This window comes from Elgaria multicarinata, chromosome 7 (genome assembly GCF_023053635.1).
Source record: "Elgaria multicarinata webbii isolate HBS135686 ecotype San Diego chromosome 7, rElgMul1.1.pri, whole genome shotgun sequence".
Lineage (NCBI taxonomy): Eukaryota > Metazoa > Chordata > Lepidosauria > Squamata > Anguidae > Elgaria > Elgaria multicarinata.
The window spans coordinates 85,230,680-85,252,217 of NC_086177.1; the positions used below are offsets into that span (position 1 = coordinate 85,230,680).

Below are 21,538 nucleotides of genomic sequence, written 5' to 3' on the forward strand. Positions count from 1 at the left end.
CCCCGGTACCTCTCATTTTGAATGTTTTTGGCGACCCTCCCCTCAGCGACAAGCCACTTTTGGCGGCCGCCTCTCCCAAGATGGCGTCGGCTCCTCCTCTTGGTTCTCTCTTGGGAAATTGAGTGGGGCGGGATACCGCCGAGGCTCGTCCTACTCGCGGTCGGGAGGCCGGCCCAGGTTTGCTGTGTGTGCGCGCGGGCGGGGCAGCGGTAGCGAGATTAGCAACGGCGGCGGAGGAAGCCGAAGGGGCGAGAGCAACAAGCCGCGGACCTGGAAGCGGAGCCGGGGAGGGCGCGCTTCGGGGGTTCGTAAGCAGCACGCTTGGGCTTGAGGGCGGGAGGGACGCTTCGGGCAAAGCCGAACCGGGAAGCTTAGCGCAGCGTAGGAGCCACGCCGAGGGCGGCGGCGGAGGAGGCAACTTTCCCTCCCGGTCCCTGGTGGTGGATCCGCGGCCATGTTGGGATCCCGTCTGTTGGGGGAAAGCTCCTGGCCAGAGCAAGAACGGCGTCGCCCGTGAGGGGACGGGCAGCAGGAGAAAGGAGGCGGAGGAAGGCGTCTTCCCCTCTCCAGTACTTCGGAGCCAATATCGCCGAGTGTCCCTCTTCCTCTTTCCCTCCACTCCGATGGCTCATTAGGAAAGGCGCCTTCAGTTTTGTCCGTATTGCTCGGCGTCACGGTGGTTAGTGCCTCGGACTAATGCCTGGTTGTGGGGAGGTCCGTGCGCGCGCTTGTGTGTTTCAGACTCCGTCGTGTTCAGACGGCAGCGCACAACTTGGCATTAGTTTTGGGACTCCGGGTAGTAGCGGGGACGGCGGGAGACGTAAGGGAGGACGGGACGTAGCCTCTTAGACCTCCTCCTTTTACTGACAGGATAGGAAACTCGGGACAGACGAGAAGCTCCTTCCCCTCTTAGGATGCAATCCTATTCAAGATTAGACAGGGGAAAGCCCTACAACTCACAGAATTCCTCAGCCAGCATAGGGTGTGTCCCCCCCCACCAAATCTGCGCCCTTAAAGTCCTTTTTGTGGTCTCCGCTCCCCGGCGCTTCCTCTGAGGGCTGCTCGTTCCAAGGTGGGAACCAACCGCCTGAAGTAATTAGCCCCGCTGTCTTCAGAGGCGGGCTTGCTCCGCGAACAAGCAGCCCCAGGACTGCAGCAGCCTAACTGGCACCCCAATAAAGTTTCTGTTTAGAGAAAGCCCTTCGTTGCGCCCATGACTTTCTGGAGTGTGGAGAGGGGGGTCTGAAAACGGCGCATATGTGGCTTTTGCGCGCTCCCCAGTTCTTGCGTAAACAAACCGGATTTTTTTATCTGCGCTTTTACCAGAGCAAAGAGCATTCCTGCCCAATTTCCCTCTTTATCCCCCACTCTTCTCATTCTGTAACACTGGAATAAAAAAACAACTCTCGTGAGCCGATTTGTACGGTGGGAAGTTAGTAAAAAAGAGAGAGAGAGAGAGAGAGAGAAGAAAAGTCGGTTTATAAAAATTACGCATGTATTGCGCTTTTCGCTCCTCGTTGAGCGAGTTTCGCGGCGGTGGCGTGCAATTATTTTTTGCCTCGGAAGACGGGGAACTTCCTGTGCCTGTCAACAGAGAGTTTGCTAAGCAAGTGGATTCCGGGTTGAAGGAAGTTGGCTCCTATGTGTCCTTTCTTCTCATAGGCCGGGCCTCGCTGACATACTGTTCAAGCTTGTGCTTTGAAAAACTCACTGCTTGCCATGGATATCCTGGAGAGGGTGCCAATTACTGCTCCTAGCTAAGGGCTGGCTCTTTTTAGAGCTTACCTGCTTGTATTTGGAATTTCATTTGCTTATTTAGGAAATTCAGAGTTGCTGTTCCATTGGTATAGCGCTCTGAGGTTTATTTGAGAAAATTAACATCAAAAATCGTCAGCACAGTTGCATTATATTGTTAGCCAAAATCATTAGCACAGTTATATTAAGAATGAAGCTACATAGTGTTAAATGGGCAGTTAGGGTGCAACCTCATGCATGTTTAGACAGAAGAAGTCCTACAACTCCCAGCCTGCCCCAGCTAGCATAGCTGGCTGGAGAATGCACCGGTGGTTGTACAGCTTTTTCCTGTCTAAACATAATTAGGTTTGAGGCCTTTGTCTGGTCCTTAAAAGTCAATTGAATTTGTTGCGAATTCTTTTCTGAGAGAGTTCAGTTTATTTTAATCTGTTATCAGATTAAAATAAGCATGTCACTTGGAAACATCTTCATTTGCTGTTGTAGTTTAAAAAAACAGAGATAAATTTGTCTTGTCAACTGTCATTTCCTATACTGGACACTGTCTGATCTGACTTTCAATGTAGTCCAGATCTACACTAGGCTTTTTAGATTGTTTTTTGGCTCAGTTGCATGGCACACAACCCACTCCCCAAGCTGTTACCCTGTCACTGTTTCTGTATCACTATTCCTTTATTTCTCAGACCACGTTTATGGCAGGTTTTTTGGTGCAGTGCACTACCAAGTAATGTCTACAGCGAAATTATAATGCTTACAGGTGGGAGTGGATTTAAAGCTGTAGAACTTGTTTTACAAACCCACCCACCCCCAACACACAAATGTCTTTCTCGACACAGCCTGCCTGCCTGCCTGTGAGGTGGGCTGGATCTCCTGCAACCCAAAACAGTGTCACAGAGGAGGAGAGGAGGGGAAAGGAGGAAAGGAGAGGAAAAGAGCAGTGCAATCCCTTCGCCCAGTAGGATCAGGGCCTGAAAAAGATTAGAGGTCCCAAAGTTCAGTGTTATTAGGAAGGCAAGAGTTGTCTGAGCTGATCTCAGGTGGGGGAAAGGATTTGTGGGGTAGGTAATCTGTGAGGTTTTTCGGGAGCCTATTTTTCACTGTACACCTACAGAGCTGCGCACACTATTTTTAAACCTGTATTGCTGCACAGCAATAAACCACACTTTTAAAGCACATTATTTTTAAACCTGTATTGCGGCAGAGCTCAAACTTGCACATGCAGATACTGGGCTTTAAAAAGCAAAGAAAAACGAGAAGCAACCTAGAACAGCAGCATGGACTCCCCAAATTCCTCCTTCTCCCTCAATTATAACATTATGTATTGGTGTGTAGCAGTTGATTGCGTTATAAACAGAGTGAATACTGTGCTTTGTTTGTTAATGTGTACTCAGTGAGCAAAAATTGTATTTGAAAAAAAAATACCAGGACAGTGGTCCCTTGCATTCAAAAGGGACTCTAGTGGAGATTCATCCTCTTCTAACCAATACCTAATTTTCTTTTTCTTTCTTTACAAATGATCCCATATCCTTATTTAAATATTTTATTTTTACTTTGTAAATTCACTGTTATAATTTTTTAACTTCAAGGATGATAACCTATGGTTATAAACAATAAGCTTGAACTTGGGTTACAAGTCCATGCTAAATACCACTTAAAATTATTTAGTGGCATGAGAAATAATGTTTTACAGTTTTGGTGTTTCTGCATGGGTTCCTTAATAAAAGCATAGCCAAATGGAAGAGTGAAACAAGAAGAATTTGTTTAGGGTCACTGTCAGTGTTTGCTTCCCCCACTGCTCCTGCTAGTACCTCTTTTCATAGGGAAGCTTTGGTTTTAAACGTAGGTATTTTGAAGATCAGGTAGTTTCCGTTCAAAGTAGTATCTTGTATTTTGTTCCCCCCAAGGACATATAAAGGTGATGATCACATAATGACTTGATTTGTCAACATTATTTCTACATCTGGGACCTGCAACAAATAGTAGCGTGGAGTGCTCCTGCTCAGTGTTCCAGTCAGTCAGCTGTGCTCTCAGCTCTCCTCCGGAATAATACATTCCATTCAACCTACCTTGTTGTTGTTGTTTTAATTGCACAGAATTTGGAGAATCATTCCATGTCCAGTGCATGTGTTGCAGTTTTGTGATTGGGTAGTTTTTCCAGGCTGTAGAAAATGCACAGTAGTTTGCTGCAACTTTTTGATCAAAATCCAGCAATGAAAATGTTGAATGCTTTTAAATGTATCTGCAGACAGAGACTGGGTTCCTACAACACGATAACCAATGGTGGTTTAAATAGTTAACGGTTGTTTGTTTGGCTGAAATAACCAATGCAAATAGCTAATGCTGTGCAGAGTTGGCTATTTGAACCTCCATTGGTTATCGTGTTGTGTGGAGGGCGGCGTTGGTTATTTCCTTGGCCACCATTGGTTATTTTGTCAGCCACGGAGTCGCAAGGCAAGCGCTGTTAAAGCAGCGGCTGCCACTCTAGTCCAACCAGCAGGATAGATTTTCAGCAGTAATGGCTGATGGGACACTAGCGGGAGGGTTGAAGGGGGGGGAGAGTGGGGATGAGTGAGTCAATTCAGTGTGGACTAATAGTCAATTCAACGCTGATCCTAATCCACACGACAGTTGATTATTATCATGTTGTGTGGGGAGTAACCCCTAGATAAACAACTGTTGAGTTGATTATTACCCCACCATTAACTATTGTGTTCTCTGTCCAGTTCACTTTGTAATCAGCCCAAATAGTGTAAAGCAGATAGTAAAGTCTTTTGATTTGGTTGAGCAGCATTTGTGTTTTCTTTGTGTCCATGTGTCTTTTTACACAATGCTTTGGATGCATTTAGAGATCCAGTTCAGACTACCATATTTTGGCTTAATATGGCAAGATGGTAATTGTAGTCCCCTAGTTAATGGTTACTTGGAGATTTCTGGGTTTGATTGATAAGTGCTGCAAAAGGAGGAGGGAAGTGGCTACATGCATGGGCATTTATGTGACAAAGGCTCATGCATATCTCAATTTATTAACCCAAAATATAATAGGAACACGGCATAGAATAAAACTTTTTTAACCCCCCTTAAAATATTTATTTATTAACATATTTCTGAACTGCTGTGTACAAACAATAAATAGAGCATAATAATACAATAATACAAATATAAAATCAGCGTTCTTAAAATATATACGAAATGAACAGCACTAAAATCCACAGGACAAGTAATTAGTAAAATGCAGACTGAAATTTAAAACATCCTCGAAGTTAAAGAAGAAGTAATTTGTAGTGATGGAGTTGCACAAACCTTGTAAGGAGTAAATTTCACAAAAGTGGAGCCACCTGCTCCTGCTACTTACCAATCTAATATCTTTTAAAGATGGGTCTGAGAGTAGAAGCACAGATACTGATCTCAACCCACAGGCAGGCTTGTATGGGTGTAGGCGGTCCTTCAAATAACCAGGTTCCTACCAGTTTAGGCCTTTAACGACTAAAACTAGCCCTTTAAATTGGGCCTAGAAACAAATAGGCAGCCAGTCTAATTATTACAGAATAGATGTAACATGTTCTATTTGCCTAGCTCCCACAAGCAACCCCGCTGTGGTGTTTTGTACCAATTGAAGTCTCTGAATTGTCTTTAAAAGGCTGCCCCAAGTAGATCATATTGCAGTAATCCAGGAGGTAAAATAAAGAAACCCCTCTTAGATATCATAATATTTACTGTGTTGCAGGAAGACTTTTTAATAATAAGCTTGCTGAGAAGTGAGAGAACTTATTTAGGACTGTTAACAACAGAGCTGTGAAACTGAATGTCTTGCAGCCTGATTCAAACTGGATGTTTCCACCAATGCTAATAGTTCCAAATTTGGCTATATTGGGGAGGAAGGCGTTGCTTTTTTGCCATAATAAAAGAAATTACCTTTCATTAAGAACATATTAGGACGAAGCACATTTTCATTTTAAATGGTGAACAAGCTGTGATCAGAAGATCCACTATGGAATTGTTTTTAAATGTTTAAGAAGGCAGAAATAAGATAGATATCTTATAAATACTTATTTGTGTGTGTTAGAAAAGTGGCTACTGTGCATTTATTGGCTCAGTCCTTCATTTCTAAATATGTTTACAAGATAAGCTACTGTCTGTGTATCTTGAACTTCAGATTACATTTTTCTTTAGTATTCATTGACTAAATTCCAGAAATTTTAATAGACATTCCATTATCTGGTTGCTCTAAGGATTAAAGCACGATTGTCACATTTATGTGTGTGTGTTCTGCATGTTATTTAACAGTATGGGGGAATTGAGTCAAAAGCTAAACTTTAAAATATCAGTGCTATTCAGAGCATATTCAAGTTTGTAACTAGATACCTTCTTCCCCTTAAGAGGATGAAATTCTGACACTGTTAGAAATAGATTTTGAAGATGAACGAAACTTGTTAGATCTTGCAAACGCCTTTTTTATATTAGTTCTTCAAATGGCAGCTTAAACGCACTCGATGGTGACTTTTTTTTCATTAAGAGTGCAATCCTGTACATATTTAGACAGAAAAAAAGTTCCACAACTCCCAGCATGTCTCAGCCAGCTATGATGGTTGGGGAATGCTGGTAATTGTAGGTCTTACTTCTAAGCATTCATAGGATTGTGCCCTAAATACTTTATTTTAGCAATCCTAAACTTAGGTTAGCCCAAGGATTGCCAAAAAATTCATAAAGGTAATAAATTGTTCTCTGCCACTGAATGCATACTTTTTTGGCAGGGGTGGGCAATGTGTGGCCCTCTAGATATTTTGGACCACAACACCCATTCGTCGTCATGGTCTTTGTGCATTACACATATGGGCTCTGCGCCTGCACGGAACCTCACTTCGGGAAACTTCTACAGCTACAATAGGCGTTTTAGGTGGGAACCCCTCCTCCACCATGTAGCGTGCATGTCCTAATGGCCCACAACACCCATTATCCTTCACCATTGGCTATGCTGGCTAGGACTGATGGGAATTGTAGGCCAAAACATCTAGAGGGTTTCAAGTTGCCTACTCCTACTTTAGATAGTAATGTGTATTACTTCACTTACTTAAAAATATAGATGTACATATACCTGTAGCATCTGCTTGTGAACTTTTTCTCCTTTCTATAAGCCTTCAAATTGCAATTGAGGCCTAGGGCCTAGCTTTCTCAGTTTTCCCTTTGGGCCTAGTAGGCCCATTAGCTACACTATTAATTTAAATAATTGTTAATAAGTACAGTCCAGTTTTAACACTCCAGCATATCACTTAGTGGTTTAACCTGGATGTCTATTTTGAGTTGCCTGGAAAATCGTGAAGCAGTCACTGCTTAGTTAATCTTTGAAATGCATACACTTTTGTGAGGATTAGGAATCCAAATTAAGTTTAGATGATGTCCAGGTCAGATTGCTGTGTCAGTTATACAAATAAGTTGAGCCCTTGAAGTGGACAGTGAACAATGGCAAACGTCCCTGAGTCAGGCTGTGTAGTACTTTCTTATTGAGGGAGGAAGAGTGACATTACAATTCCTAGTGAACTGAAACTGTCATGAGACACTGAACCATTTAGATAGGGTGAGTGTACATTTGTCCACCCAGGCAGGAGGACTGGGTTAGAATCTTACTAATTCAGGGTGTGGGCAATTCATGGCTCTCCAGATGTTTTGGCCTACAACTCCCATTATCCTTGGCTATGCTGGGTAGGGCTGATGGAATTATAAGCCCCAAAATTTGGAGGGCCACAAGTTGCCCACCCCTGTGCTAATTGATTCAAACCGATTACAATTATTACCAACCTAAATGTGGGAAAGGTCAGACTGAATTTAAAAGTAAGTCAGGAAAGGTTGAATGAATCTCCCTCTTAAATTTACTTGATTCTTTTTAAAGGATAGCATAGTCTAGAAAACATAACTTTGGACTCTCTGATATTTTTTTACAACAGTTTCAAAAACATATTGAACTTCCCCGCCCTTTAACTTGTTCTACCCTTTGTGCTTCTCCAATCAGGTTATACAGGTGAGCACGTGGAGAGGTTTGTGTGTATTTACATGTGTATGGTTCATTAATCCAAACCTGGCATTAGATGAAGGAAAGCCCAAGGCATCTCTGATCCTTTCCTAAAACAGACAAGCAACCATCATTCAGATAAAGCAGCAGCTCTATTTGAGGAGAACTGGAATTCTATCCTTAGCCAGGGATGTTGTAGGGGAGCTGTTTCACTTCTTCCTTGGAAGTGGTAGCAGGGTCTGTAACCTCTTATACAGAACACTGACTTGGCAGTGGGACCGGTTCCATAGTCTGAGAAGCAAAGTTTTGTAATCAAGGTGGATGCAATATGTAATACACACTATGGATAGGTTTACTTGAATATTATAAATAATTTTAAAACTTTCCCTGTGCATTTTTGGATAACCAAAGAAGTTCAACATCTTATTCTTTGGTGTTATGGAGAATATATATATATATATATATATATATATCTAAACTAGTACAGCGGTATTAGTAAACATTAATTATATTTCGCACATATGACTTCATTCGTTTTTGAATAGACACTTAAATTGGGTTTTGTGTGTGTTTTACAGTTGCAATATGCATCATGCTTGGCCTGAATTAATTCATTTTAACTGCCAGTCTTTTTTACACTCACGCAAATAGATTTGGGGAAGTTGCCTAGTATTTAGAAACAACCTTAATGAAAATATTTATTTAGTTTCAACTAGGGTCACAGATGGGTATGTGCTAAATATGGTTAAAGTTGGTATATATTAATGAAGCAAGGTTTTTGGTCATCTTGCAGCTCTCTTCTGATCTGTTGTCTTTGGTTAAGGACTGAGAAGCATTACATCTGCAGCTTACAATTCCTAAGGTATGGAAATTAAATTAAATAAATAAGGCTTTCCATCAAGCACAGTAATAGATGCCATTTCAGCTGTGGTAGTAAGGGCACATAGATATGGAACAGAATTGAAAAACTGTACAACAAATGCTTTTACTATGCAGTGGGATCACTGAACAAAACTTAAGTAATATAGCAGTTGGATAAAATATAAGAAAATTCAGTAATATATTAAGTATAACTTGTGCTCTTGTGGTGAAATACTTGGACTTCTCTCCATGTGACTAAAAATAGAGCTCAATAGACCCTATTCACATAGTACTAGCCTGGCTTTTGTTTTGACTCCTCTTTTGTAGTTTTCCTAGGGAATTTATTTATTATTGTGATTTATACCCCACCCTTCAAGAACCTGCTAGGGCAACTTTCAAAAAGAATTGCAATAAAACAAATTAAAACAATAACGTTAGATACCACACTTATTTGATTATATTTTTAATCCAAATGGAAAACAATTGCTTTTCATACATCCTCTTACGTTTGTTATAGCAGTGATGCTTTGCCAATTAATTTCTTCTTATAGGAGATTAAACTTATTCTGAGGGATGTACATTGATTAATGTTGGGGTGAAATGGCGAGAGTATGCAGCTATATGTGGGATGCTTATTCAAAGATAGAGAGAGATGATGGTGAGTTGGTATGGCATCACTTTTGCCTCAAGGTGGTAACTGACGTCATGAAAAGCTCAGTCATTACTGGTCACTTTCTAGTTGGGACTACTTGTACTTTTGGAATTGCTGTTCATGCATTAGTGGGGAGTTCTGTATGAACTTGTAACATAGCATTGATACTTCCAGAGTATTTGTTTCCTTTTTTTCAGTGATTCTTAAGCCTCTGATGAGTTTCTATAGGGAAATGTGAGATAGGACCTTTCTCAATCCTCCTTTGAGAGTGTTTTAGAGCAGTGCAGAAAGTTATGCCCATGGTTATGTGCCCCTGCTCTTGTGCGGATGATACTCTTCAGCAATGAGAGACCTGTTCACACTGGTTTCATTTCCTAGATCTTTTCTCCTGGTAACCTTATATCCTATCATGGTCCTGGAAAGCCCTGCCTTCCCTGATTTCTTTGTAAATACTTGATTTGGATAGGCCTGCTAAGTTAAGAATTTAAACCAGGAGTGACCTGCTTCTACGTTTTATGGGGATACTCTATTTCTCTAGATACTAGTCTGGAGGTTGGAACCATTTAATTCCTCTCGTGAATGGTCAGGTCTTTCACTTGTAGTAAAGGAGCTACAGGTATGGAGCAATCACTCTGATGCTATGAGATCATTATCTTTGGGGGCAACTCGGATTCCTTTGCTCCCTGAACGATCTTTTTAATGGACAGATTGGCAATGGTTCTTAGTTTTTCATGATATACATGAGAGCAATACAATCAAATTTACATCAGATACACATGAAGTTTAATTGTTTCACAAGCGAAACAATAAGATATCCCACAATATGTTGTTTTAGAATTTGTTAAGCCAACTCGGGACAAGATACTGTTGCTACATGGACTGATCTTGTTAGTGACATGTCTGTTATCCATCCCTGCTTTACACTATAATGAATAAATCTTCACTTAAGGCACGGTTGGGTAAAACGATTTAAAAGAAAAAAAGCCATGCAAGAAGTAACTAAGTCAGCTGAGAATCATGAGCTTGTTATAACACAGGAGTGTTTGTAGTGTTGCAAAGTCTTCATTGAAAATCAATCTTGTAACTCTCAGGAGACTTCATAGGCCCCATGACAGCAAGACTGCAGCCAGATTAGGGAAAGGTGGTTCCTGTGAAATACCCTGTTTGGATGTCATGGCAGCATCTGGCAGCAAATCGTGGGTTAATTAACCCACAAATGCAGGGATGTATACTGTGTGTGTGCTGCTTTCTGTTTGCATTAACATCCCTTGAATGCTGTCTTTGAGGGTTTCCATGATATCAGAACAGGGGTTGTTCATGGGTCAATCATCTCCAAGTTAACCCAAGAACAAGCCAGGGATTAATCTGAGGTGTTTAACCCACAAACATCCCCAGGTGCTCCTGTTTGGAAGTCACGGATACAACCTTGAAGTTGGCATTCAAGGGTTGTTAATGCAAACAGGAAGTGGCTCATGTGTGGCTTAGATGCAGTGCGTGTCCTTACAATTTGCAGGTTAATTAACTCAGGATTTGCTACTGCACACCGCCCTTATATCTGAAGAGGACAATTGTCTTAAGAATGTGATACTCCATAGTACCAAGAAAGCTAAATGTCAGAGAGGGGATGGTTCAAAGAAAATTAGTAGAAATTGGTGAACATTAGTTGTGTATGTGAACTAGTCTTGCTAAGAGATTTAGTCATATGGTATACCACATGCCTGTTTTCTCATTTGAAACTGACTTGACTCAACTGTGAATGCAGTGTTAACACATCATCAGACCACAGATCCCTCACATACTAACACTGAACACACAAGCCCTTTACACCTGCTTACATGAGGGGTAAAGTAGGGAGTGAATGTTGATGTCCTTTACTAGCCCATCCTGAGCAGGAATATCTGAAGGGGTCTTCTACTCACATTCAAGCAAATGTCAGTAAGAAGCCTTTGTCAGACATTACTGCTCAGCACAGAAAGGTCAAGAGATGCGGGAGGTAAGGCTTGCGTGTGCCCCCACATCCCCTCCCCACTTGTACCCCCAGTCATTAGCAGACTGAACGCCTGCAAAAGGCTACAGAATTCCATCATTACATGCTTCCATGACATGATGGAATTCTGCATGAGTAACACTTTTTTCTAATAAAAATGTTTTGATCATTCATTGAGATTAACTTTTAAGTTGCTTTTATAAATAAATAAATAAATAAATTATAAGCTTTCACAGGTGATAACCTCTTTTGTCAGATACTAAGGTGGAACTGGTGAAAACAAAGTGGAAATGTTAGTTAAAAGTTGACCAAAGGGAAACATTCTAAAATTCTTAAAGAGGCAGTAAAACTCACGTAAAATCTTTATAACATGCATAGAAATCATCACCTCTATTGACATCCATTTAGTGCAGACAAGTTTCTATATGAACTCCAGTTCAACTAGCTTGTATTTTATGCATTCACATGATTCAATCTACCTTCTGTTATTTTTCTTTCTTGTACACACCTGGCATTTATATTAGGCTGCAATAATCTGATCATAGTGATTACAGTAATGCTCCTTCTCAAATAATTGAGGCATATACTACATAACATCTTGATCAGTTACTTATGGCTAGACTGAAAAGGGATTAGTTAAAAGTGATCTTAAATTCCTCAGAAGGAATGTCAAAGTTATTATTTGCTAGATTTTCCCATCCCCGTGCCCCGCCCAAGGTTGGAGGGAACATTTTGGGATATCTGGGGCATGTCTACACCATCCATTTATCCTGAGGTTGTTGCGAGTTTGTCCCTTTGTGTCCAAATGATGCACAAGGGATCCCAGGGTCAACCGGGGGACGACCTCTCACTTTTCCTGGGATAAAATGGATGGCAGTTACCTCGATTTTCCCCGCCATCCCAGGACAACCCCAAGGATGGTGAGGGCGTGTGTGGCGTGTGCTCCCAGGTCCTCCCTCCTCCCTGCGAGTAGCGCGGCACAACAAACGGGCACGGAGCTCTGTGGGGACGCTCTGTGCCCATCGAGGGTAAGGGGGTGAGCTTTTTTTGCCATCTTTGGGATGGTTGTCAGCATTTTACGGCACCAGCTTTGGGTTGTTGGTTTTTTGTTTTTTTTAAAAAAACTTAGTTTTGCGCTGGATCGCACCCTCACACTTGCACAAAACTCTCCTTTTCCCGGGGTGGGGGGGGAACTGCTGCACTGGAGCATCCCTCCTGAATTCCGGGACTTCACGCTGGCGTGTGGCAGGAAAGCCCAGGATCCTCTCCCCCCCCCCCTGCCCCGGGTCCTGGATAGCAGGTAGGTGTAGACAAGCCCAAGGTCACCAAATGGACTTCATTTGAACTGGATCCTGCAACTTCCTGGGAATGTGTGGGTGTTATTCGTGAAAATGACATTCTATTAATGTAATTGCAGTCTGGTATCAAACTCCCCCTGCTGTTACCTTCATTTAAAATCCTTACTGCCATCTACTTCTATACTCATGTGTGCACAAGTGGTGCTTTTCCAAGGAGCACTTGTGGAACTTGGTTTGCCATAGTGCAAGTCCATAGATATTTTGAGCTCTGGATTGGTGCTTTGTATTTCAAGTCTTGATTTTATGTACTTATTTGGATATGAATATTTTTTGAGAAGTGATACTCTGCTTCAGATCATTGTTCCTCCACCCCCGCTGGGTGCCTATTTTACATTCCTGCAGCAGGAAAATGTAAAAGCTTAATTTCTGACTGATAAAGTCTGGATCTTTAGACCTGAATTCTGTGACTCTATTAGCTAAATAGGAAGCTTTATCAGACAGTATGTTCTGGATTGAATTCCAGTTTCTACTGTATCCTTTTAAAATTGAATGATAGTGATCCTGATCCAACACTGTCTATTTTGCAATCTCGCTTATTGATGCTGCTTATTTTGATGGGCAATAGCATACTGGCAAATAAATCTACCGAACTTGGTGGTCCATATAACTTTGTATTAGCCTGCTTGTCCATAAGTAATCAGTAATTTTTGTCACTTGAACAACCTGAAGATGGAATGATCTCTTCCAATTTACAAAAACTATGTATGCCTGCTTTGCCTATAGGCAATCTTGACTTGCCAGAAGACTGCAGGCGAATTATTTTTAATTCTGGCAGTAGTTACAATGTCCCCATTATCATATTTCTTTCTTATATACCCTTTTGCAGCAGAATCTGAAGTCCAGAATTGCATAATGCTAAAGTTGATTGCTAATTCCCAGTTCCTTAGTTGTGTGAGAGTTTGAAACAGAATTCAGTAAGTAAACTGAATAAAGACCTAAACCTTTACATGCCCCTGCATATAAACAAGTAACCAACTTCAGCAGGATTGCCCCTCATCAGCTGCTGTAACTTTTCCCATATGTTGTTCCCACCTTCCATATCATTAATTAGGCTGCTCCACTGCTTGTGCTGTTGCCTCTCCTCTGAATTCTAAACTCAAATGGTTTGAAGTCTTTTGGGGATAAGAGTGGGAATGTGAACCTGAATTGTACATGCAGCTGGCTCTACCCTGTCAGCACATGTAGCCTGCTTGCCCCTCTTAATTGTAACGATCTACCAGTTGAGGCTTTGGAGCCATCTCGAATTCTGTCTTGTAGCCTTAAGCTGGGCGCGCACTGAGTGTGGAGCCAACCTGCTGCTGAGTAGTTGCCTCCTATGGGATTCTGCTACTCGCCCACAGAAAGTGGCAAATCATTAAGCTGTTACTGCCAATGCCCCAGGTTCTCTGGGTCTGAGACATGCTGCAGAATAGGCAGATGTGGTCATACCACATTTGCACAGATTTGGCATCGACCTGCTAAAGTAATGGAGTAGGTATGCCTCTTGTTTTGGGTTGGGTAGTTGTTTTAGCTGGGTACAGCAGAGCCTTTTGCCAGGGTAATAGATTTTACCCATCTTGTACACTGGCTATACATTAATCCAGGCTATATTTCTTAGAAATGTCTGGAAAACGATGTAAGAGGTGTTTTTCGTTAATTTCTGGAAACTCACTTTTATAGATTGTAGTCTGTATGGTGTGTACAAAGGCGTAATCCTATGCTTGTTTAGACAGAAATAAATCCTACAACTCCCAGCATTCACCAGCCAGCAATACTAGCTGGGGAATGCTGGTAATTATAGCACTCCTTTCTGTCTAAACATGCATAAGATTGTGCCCTGAATGTATTAAAATAATGAGATACCCTTTTCTTGTTCTCCTTCAGCAACGACCTCAGATTTACACATTCAGCATTGCCTCAGAAAGTGGATCCAACTAAGTACATGTGCTCCAATTTCTGTACACCTTTGCCTTTTATTATTAAAATTTAGTAATCTGTGTATTTATTTTATAAGTACCTAAACACTCCATCCTCAATTCAGTTTTGACTTTCTCTTAACATTAAAATAAAAATCATTAGTTGAAGACATCAGATTGGGTACTGACTTGAATCTTCCATTTGAGAAATCAGCTTTGTAACAGTGATTTCAGATGTAGTATAGTCAAGTTAGTCTAGAAAAGTGGGATCCCAAAAGTTAATGAAAAACTTCTCTTGAATTCCATTTTGGGGGAATAAGCTAAGACTATATCTATTTTCGATAAGTGCATTGTTGCAAACCTAGATCGGGGACCACAGCTATCACCTGTGTATTCTAATGTCCTAGGAATGAATCTGGGGGGGGGGGGGGGAGGACTTCTTTAATATAATCTGGAAGAAAGGTTCCTGAGGTTTCTTGTTCCTTGAGCAAAGGTTACTTTGGGTACATGTTTTTAATTTTTAAACACTGGACAGTTTCTTGTTGCTTGGGGAATTAGCTAGCTGTGGATATGCATAAAAAACATACACACTCACAAACAGGTCCTCACAACAACTCCAAGCCAGGGTCTCAGTTAACTGAATTTAGTGCATTAGTGAATATAAAGTGATGTGAAACTGACCAACTATGTAGTTATAGGGTAACTCTTCAAATTCCTGAAGGGCAGTCACATAGAAGAGTCACCCACTTGTTTTCTGCGGCCGCAGAGGGCAGAACTAGATCTAATGGGATTAAGTTACAGGAAATTTGGGTTGAACACTAGGAGGAACTTCTTAATGATAAGAGCAGTTTGGCAATGGAACCAGTTACCTAGAGGAGTGTGGGCTCTTCATTGCTGGAGGCCTTCAAGTGAAGGATGTACAGACTTTGCTAAATCTGTTCCATCTGTGTTTTGCGGATTGTTAGGTATCTTTTGTTCCGCCGTGTGCTCATTGACAGAATTGGATTTTTTTTGTACAAAAATTTCATTCATTTGCAAATGTGCATTTGTGCAAGTGTGCATTAGTTAATGTGCACTAGGACTAATGTGTATTTGCAAACCAACCATACTGCTGAAATCACCCCCCCCCCAAAGTAAAAAACCAACAACCTACAAATCCACAGAATCCGTGGAACTTGCAAAAGGCCAGTCTGCTGCAGAATCCAGAGGTCGGATTAATAGAAATCTCAACTTATTTGAATCCATTGCAGATTTCTTCAACATCCCTACTTCAGTCAGAGAATGGACAGCTGTACTTCTGGGTTTTTTGCATCGACCACTGGGTTGGACTACATGGCCTACAGAAATGCCTCCAACTCTATGATTCTCTCTTTTATGTTAAGGGATACACTTTTAACATAATAACTGTTAAGCAATTTAATTTTTCAGGAAAACGAACAATAATTATATGTGTTTGCTTAGTTCAGCAGCTTTTCACAAAGGAACGTTTTTCCTTCCACGTATTGGATTAAATTTGAGAACAGGAAGTTGGTGCCACCCATCTCTGAAAATAACAAAAAGTAATAAACAAGACTGGATTTGTTCTTAGCAAAGAAATAAGAAATTTAAACTTGATAGGATGTGTTGATTTTAATAAATTTCCATTCTGTGTTCTGTTTTTTTTAAATATATTTCTAGAAAAACAACAACACCATGACACAAGATTAAAATGCTTTCCACTCTATATGCAATGCAGATAAGCTGACTTTCCTAAACCGAGCAGAATTGGCTCATATCTTGTGTGGCTTCTCTTTTTGTAGGCAGTAGCTTTAATTCTCAAGTTGGCTTCTTACATATCTCTAGGCTGGGATTTTGACCAAATTTTTATATATATTAGCCACAGTCCTTCACAAATTTAAAAGATTTTAAGCATGTTTTACACAGACTTAATGGGCTTACCTCTATGATGGATTGCAGCCGTAACACCCAGAGGAGTCCTTTTGTTGAACTTGAGTTTAAATAGTTGTTCTATTTTCTTAGAAGTGTGTAACTTCCAGCTCTTAGCTCAAGCAAGGGATATTGATTTAAATTCAGACATGCAAAGTTCTTGGTTGGTATATTTATAAACAAGTGGGCAAACGTATAAGGTTAACTGCAATTGATTACTCCAGTAATAATAAAAAAAGGGAAACTAAAGCAGGGTGCATTGACTTTCTTTTTTAGAGATACTTATAAAATTCGTCCCATCAGCTCCATTACAGATTATGAACCCCAGTGTTGTAGAAATTATGTCTGTGATTTATCTTGCTTTTATTATACATGGGTTTTCAAAGGATGACTTACTTATAAATGAGTTCTATTTTATGAAAATATCATCTTCTGACAAGGAATCTGAAGATCAACTTGCTTTGTGTCGTCAATGCAGCATCCAAATCCCACCAAGCTTAAAACAGTTTAGTGGTCCACACACACACACTTTTTAGCATCTTATTTATTGTTGGTAGGAGAGCACAGTAAAAGGGGACGGGTACTCAGTGTGTGTTCAGTCTACTGGTTAATTGAAAAATGCAAACCAAAGTATGGGGTCTGTGATTGGCTGTCAGTAAGAAATGATCATTATGGAAATATGCTATCCTCCAGTGACAGGCAAGAGGTGACAAAACCCGAGAGGGAAGATCCCTCTCCCACCTCAACACTGTCTTTAGTCTTCCAGTTGATGCTTCCAAAGGATCCTCTGCACAGTGGAGGAAGTGGGGTGGGGAAACTGAGGTGGTTGCACACCTATAACACCTTGCTTGATTTATAGCCATTGGCTGAATAGCTGCAGGGCCCTAACAGTATTCTTTTATGTTTTAGGTTTTGAGTGAAAGATGGTGGATCGCTTGGCAAACAGTGAAGCAAACACTAGAAGAATCAGCATAGTGGAAAACTGTTTTGGAGCTGCTGGTCAGCCTCTGACTATTCCTGGCCGTGTCCTGATTGGTGAAGGAGTACTAACAAAACTGTGTAGGAAGAAACCAAAAGCAAGGCAGTTCTTCTTATTCAATGACATTCTTGTGTATGGCAACATAGTCATCCAGAAGAAGAAATATAACAAACAGCACATCATTCCATTGGAAAATGTAACTATTGAGTCCATTCAGGATGAGGGAGATTTACGGAATGGATGGCTTATCAAGACCCCAACTAAATCTTTTGCAGTGTATGCTGCTACTGCAACAGAAAAATCGGAATGGATGAACCACATAAATAAATGTGTTTCTGATTTGCTGTCCAAAAGCGGGAAGACCCCCAGTAATGAACATGCAGCTGTCTGGGTACCTGATTCTGAAGCCACTGTATGTATGCGCTGCCAGAAAGCAAAATTTACCCCTGTCAATCGTCGACACCACTGCCGGAAATGTGGCTTTGTTGTATGTGGGCCCTGTTCTGAAAAGAGGTTTCTTATTCCCAGTCAGTCTTCCAAGCCTGTGCGAATCTGCGACTTCTGCTATGACCTCCTTTCCACGGGAGAAATGCCCACGTGCCAGCCCACGAGATCAGACTCTTACAGCCAGTCACCGAAGCCTCCTTTAAATGATATATCAGATGATGACGATGACGACGACAGCAGTGACTAAACAGTGAAAGAGAATGTCTTGATGTTACTATCGATATTTGAACCTGAGTTGCTGTATGAGGAAACCTAGCTGCAGGGTCTTCTGAGAGGCCTACCCTAGCCATAAAATTTGCCTGAAATACCTTCAGCTCAAATGTGCCTCAGTATCTGAATCTCTTAGATATATCATCACTCTTTTTTCTGCAGGGATAGACTCTTGCAAAATATATCATTTTCTAGCTTTGTATACTTGATTTCCTCTGTAGGGGTTGAGTTGATCCCCTTCCCTTCCCCATTCCTCTCAGTGTTGAAGACTAGAAAATCAAGCATAGATGTCTTTTTCTACCCACAAGCATCCTACACTGTTTTGATACTTTATGGCTTCTTTTTAATATTCGGGTCGAGGGGATGAAACCTGCATGAAACTGGTGTTTTGGTTAGAAAATTGAGTAGAACATCCTACTAGACTTTGAAACTGATGCTATACTAAGACCCTTTGTAACATAAATGCATACTGTAATGTCATTAACTTTTAAAATTTTATGCAATTTGTCATACCAAGTGGTGCCTTGTAATGACTGTACTGTTGCAGGAAGGAACTAACCCATTGTACCCTCTGGCATGCGACAAACTAAAAATAGTTGGTGCTATTGACAATAATTGCTGTTGTATAATTAGGATTTGAGTGGTGAGGGCTGTGAGTATATCATTACATTGAGTGTTGTCCACCAGCCCCATGCACAAAATAGTTTTCTCTAAGATGATATATGAGGACAGATTGAATACTTGTGGAGACCAACTATTGTGAGACCCCATAAATGTGGTACTCCCACACAATGAATAAAACTGCTGGGCTTGTGGACATCTAAGAAACAAGATCTTCTTCAAATAGATTCAGTCCCTTGCTATTTTCAAAATTGTTCGAGATTATTAAATGTTTATCGCTATCAGGTATTAGTAATTGAGAACTGTATTGTCTCAGATCATGGTATTTGCTGTAATGTTTTTGATTTGATATTTATAAAATGTAATTCCTCAGATGCTTCACTAACCTTTTTAAACTTTAGGAATGGATTTCTTTTATAACTAGAATGTGTTTTAAAAGCACAACAACATGGGAAAATGTCCCAATCGTCCATGTGAAGGGGAAAAAAACTTGCAACAAAGTCCATCCTTTGTACACTGCAGACCTCGAGATAGAAATGAACTGTAGATGAATTCATTTTAAATCTATAAATCCAGGACCAGGACAAATAGTGCAAAAGGTGTTTCCATTAAAGTATTTACTTTTTACTTTTAACAACATTCTTTTCTATGATGGTGTCAATTTTAGAGAAATGTCAGATTTAGCCCTGTGACGTTTTGTAAAACCCCAATACATATCTCTATTTTTATATTACTGTGGTATGTTTAATCAATCCATGTAGGAGTCCCTGCCAGAATTGTGTGGGAATTTGGTAGCACCTGAGAGTTCATAAAAATAAATAAAAATGTTGAATATTGTTTGTATTAAAAAGTTACAGTATCTAGATATTTGTTCATTAATTTACAATTTCTACACTTTTTGCCTCATCTGGCAATAATTGGGTTATATTTATTGAATAAACAATCAATTCTGCATCTTGCACTAGTCTACTAGTCTCTCAGTCTGTAATCTGGCTGCTTTAGCACAGATGTCAATGTTGGAAAAAGTTAGATGAGGGGTACAATTCATTAGGTGATGTGGAACAACAGTGTCCATTTACTTTGAGGTATGCTTTGAAATATGTTGCTTTGCCAGGTAGATGTCTGTTCAGAGCTATAGTTTTCCAGCTGATATCCAAATACCTGAACAGTGCTAACAGGGAAGGAACACTGCATTAATCTAGATGGCAATCTAGATAGGTACACATTTACCCACGTTTTCTGAGAAGGTATCTGTATAGCTTCCCTACCTGCTCTGTGAATTCCCAAGTTCAGAATAGTTTGGGTATCTGAGATGAGAAGCCCCATCTAAAGTATGGTCAAAATGTTTTGACTGGGTTGATCATTTTACAGTGTGCTAAATGGATATATAAAGGCTGCATTTGAACATAACGCTAACCTATACTTTAGCATTACAAGAGCAAACCTCAGTGAACCTTGGGCTCACACGCTCCCCACTCCCCTCCTCTGGTGTGGTCACAAGGAAATTTGGAAGCTTCCTTGTTACATTAACTTCAGTTTAAGAATGTTGTCCAAACCCTGAACTGTGCTTAATGTTAAATATTGTTAGTTGAATCAAACTAACAATACTGGTTTAAAGCTGGCTTGTTTCAACAAGCGTTTGGATGACATGGCAGCTGCAATTAATCTAAAATGCATGTTTCTTCTACTGAAGAGATAATATGAAGATCTTCTGTCCATAGTGCAGATACTAGCTATAAGGTACATCTTGATATGATTAACTTTTGTTCTTACCCTATGTTGTGCAAAAGACTTTGGATATTTGAATGTCAAACTTATATTTGCTCAATTGTCTTTGTATGTTGCACAAATGCTTCAGCACTTTCTACCTGCAAGAACATTTATCCTCCATTTGGCAACATGCTCTCTCTAGCAACCCCTAACCCCATTGTTATTTGTGAATGAAATTCACTCTATGCTGCAATTGATCCCTGAAGCTGTTACCAAATTGACATTGTAGGAGAAAATAATCCTAGGAATAGAAGTGTGAAAATGTTACCACTTTTGTGGTTCTGATCACAATTTTATTGTGTAAAGTAAACTTTTGTCTTGTGTGTTAGTCAAACTTTTAAAAGGGCTTAATAAATGGTTTTGTAACTTTGTTTGTCAGACTGAACTGCTTTTATTTTGTAAATCTGAGAACAGTTTAGAATAAGCCACACTTTTTTTCCTTGCACATATGTTATCTGAAGAGGAAGAGGAGCTAGTAGTGCAGTGGGGTGGGGTGGGGGGAATACCAGATTAACAACACTTAATACTGGATCTGCAAATGCAACTATAGACCTGAACAGTCTACAAAAGCAACTCTAGACCTGAAATACAGAAAGGCATACTTTTGGAGAACTTTTTTCAAAGCGACAAGATAGTCATATCCCAACCACCTTAAGAGGTAAATTGCCTTTGATGTGGAAAATAACACTCTCATGTGTTGCTGCATAAGTAATAATAAAATAACTGCAAAGTGATTTGCTTTAGCAACACAAACAAAAATCCTAACTTCATACACATGCTGGTAGGATCTGGTCATGCTGAAACAATCCATGAAATAGATCTTGTGGTCTCAATAGAAATCTCTCTGAAAACAGTATTTTCAGGTTTGTTTGTTTTTAAAATACTGGGCAGTATCTAATTGGACACTAGTGTTAACATAAATTATGTGCTAGTGTAAGAGACATTTATTGTAATGCCAATAGTAGTAGCTGGCCCACGGGGGTTCCCAGATTATCCTGTCATTCAGAGAACACTTT

The 21,538-nt window shown here is 40.4% G+C and overlaps 1 protein-coding gene across 1 annotated transcript; it reads left to right on the plus strand.

The window, feature by feature from the left end:
• The first annotated feature begins 212 nt into the window (after positions 1-212).
• Positions 213-20,893, plus strand: PLEKHF2 (pleckstrin homology and FYVE domain containing 2). The gene is made up of 2 exons (XM_063130967.1): positions 213-304; positions 17,345-20,893. Exon 2 carries the CDS (start codon positions 17,359-17,361, stop codon positions 18,106-18,108), a length of 750 nt encoding a protein of 249 aa, XP_062987037.1. The 5' UTR covers positions 213-304; positions 17,345-17,358; the 3' UTR covers positions 18,109-20,893.
• Positions 20,894-21,538: the final 645 nt, after the last annotated feature.

What these genes read in the sequence shown, in the direction of transcription:
- PLEKHF2 (XM_063130967.1), top strand. Translation starts at nt 17,359, where the DNA reads ATGGTGGATCGCTTGGCAAACAGTGAAGCAAACACTAGAAGAATCAGC.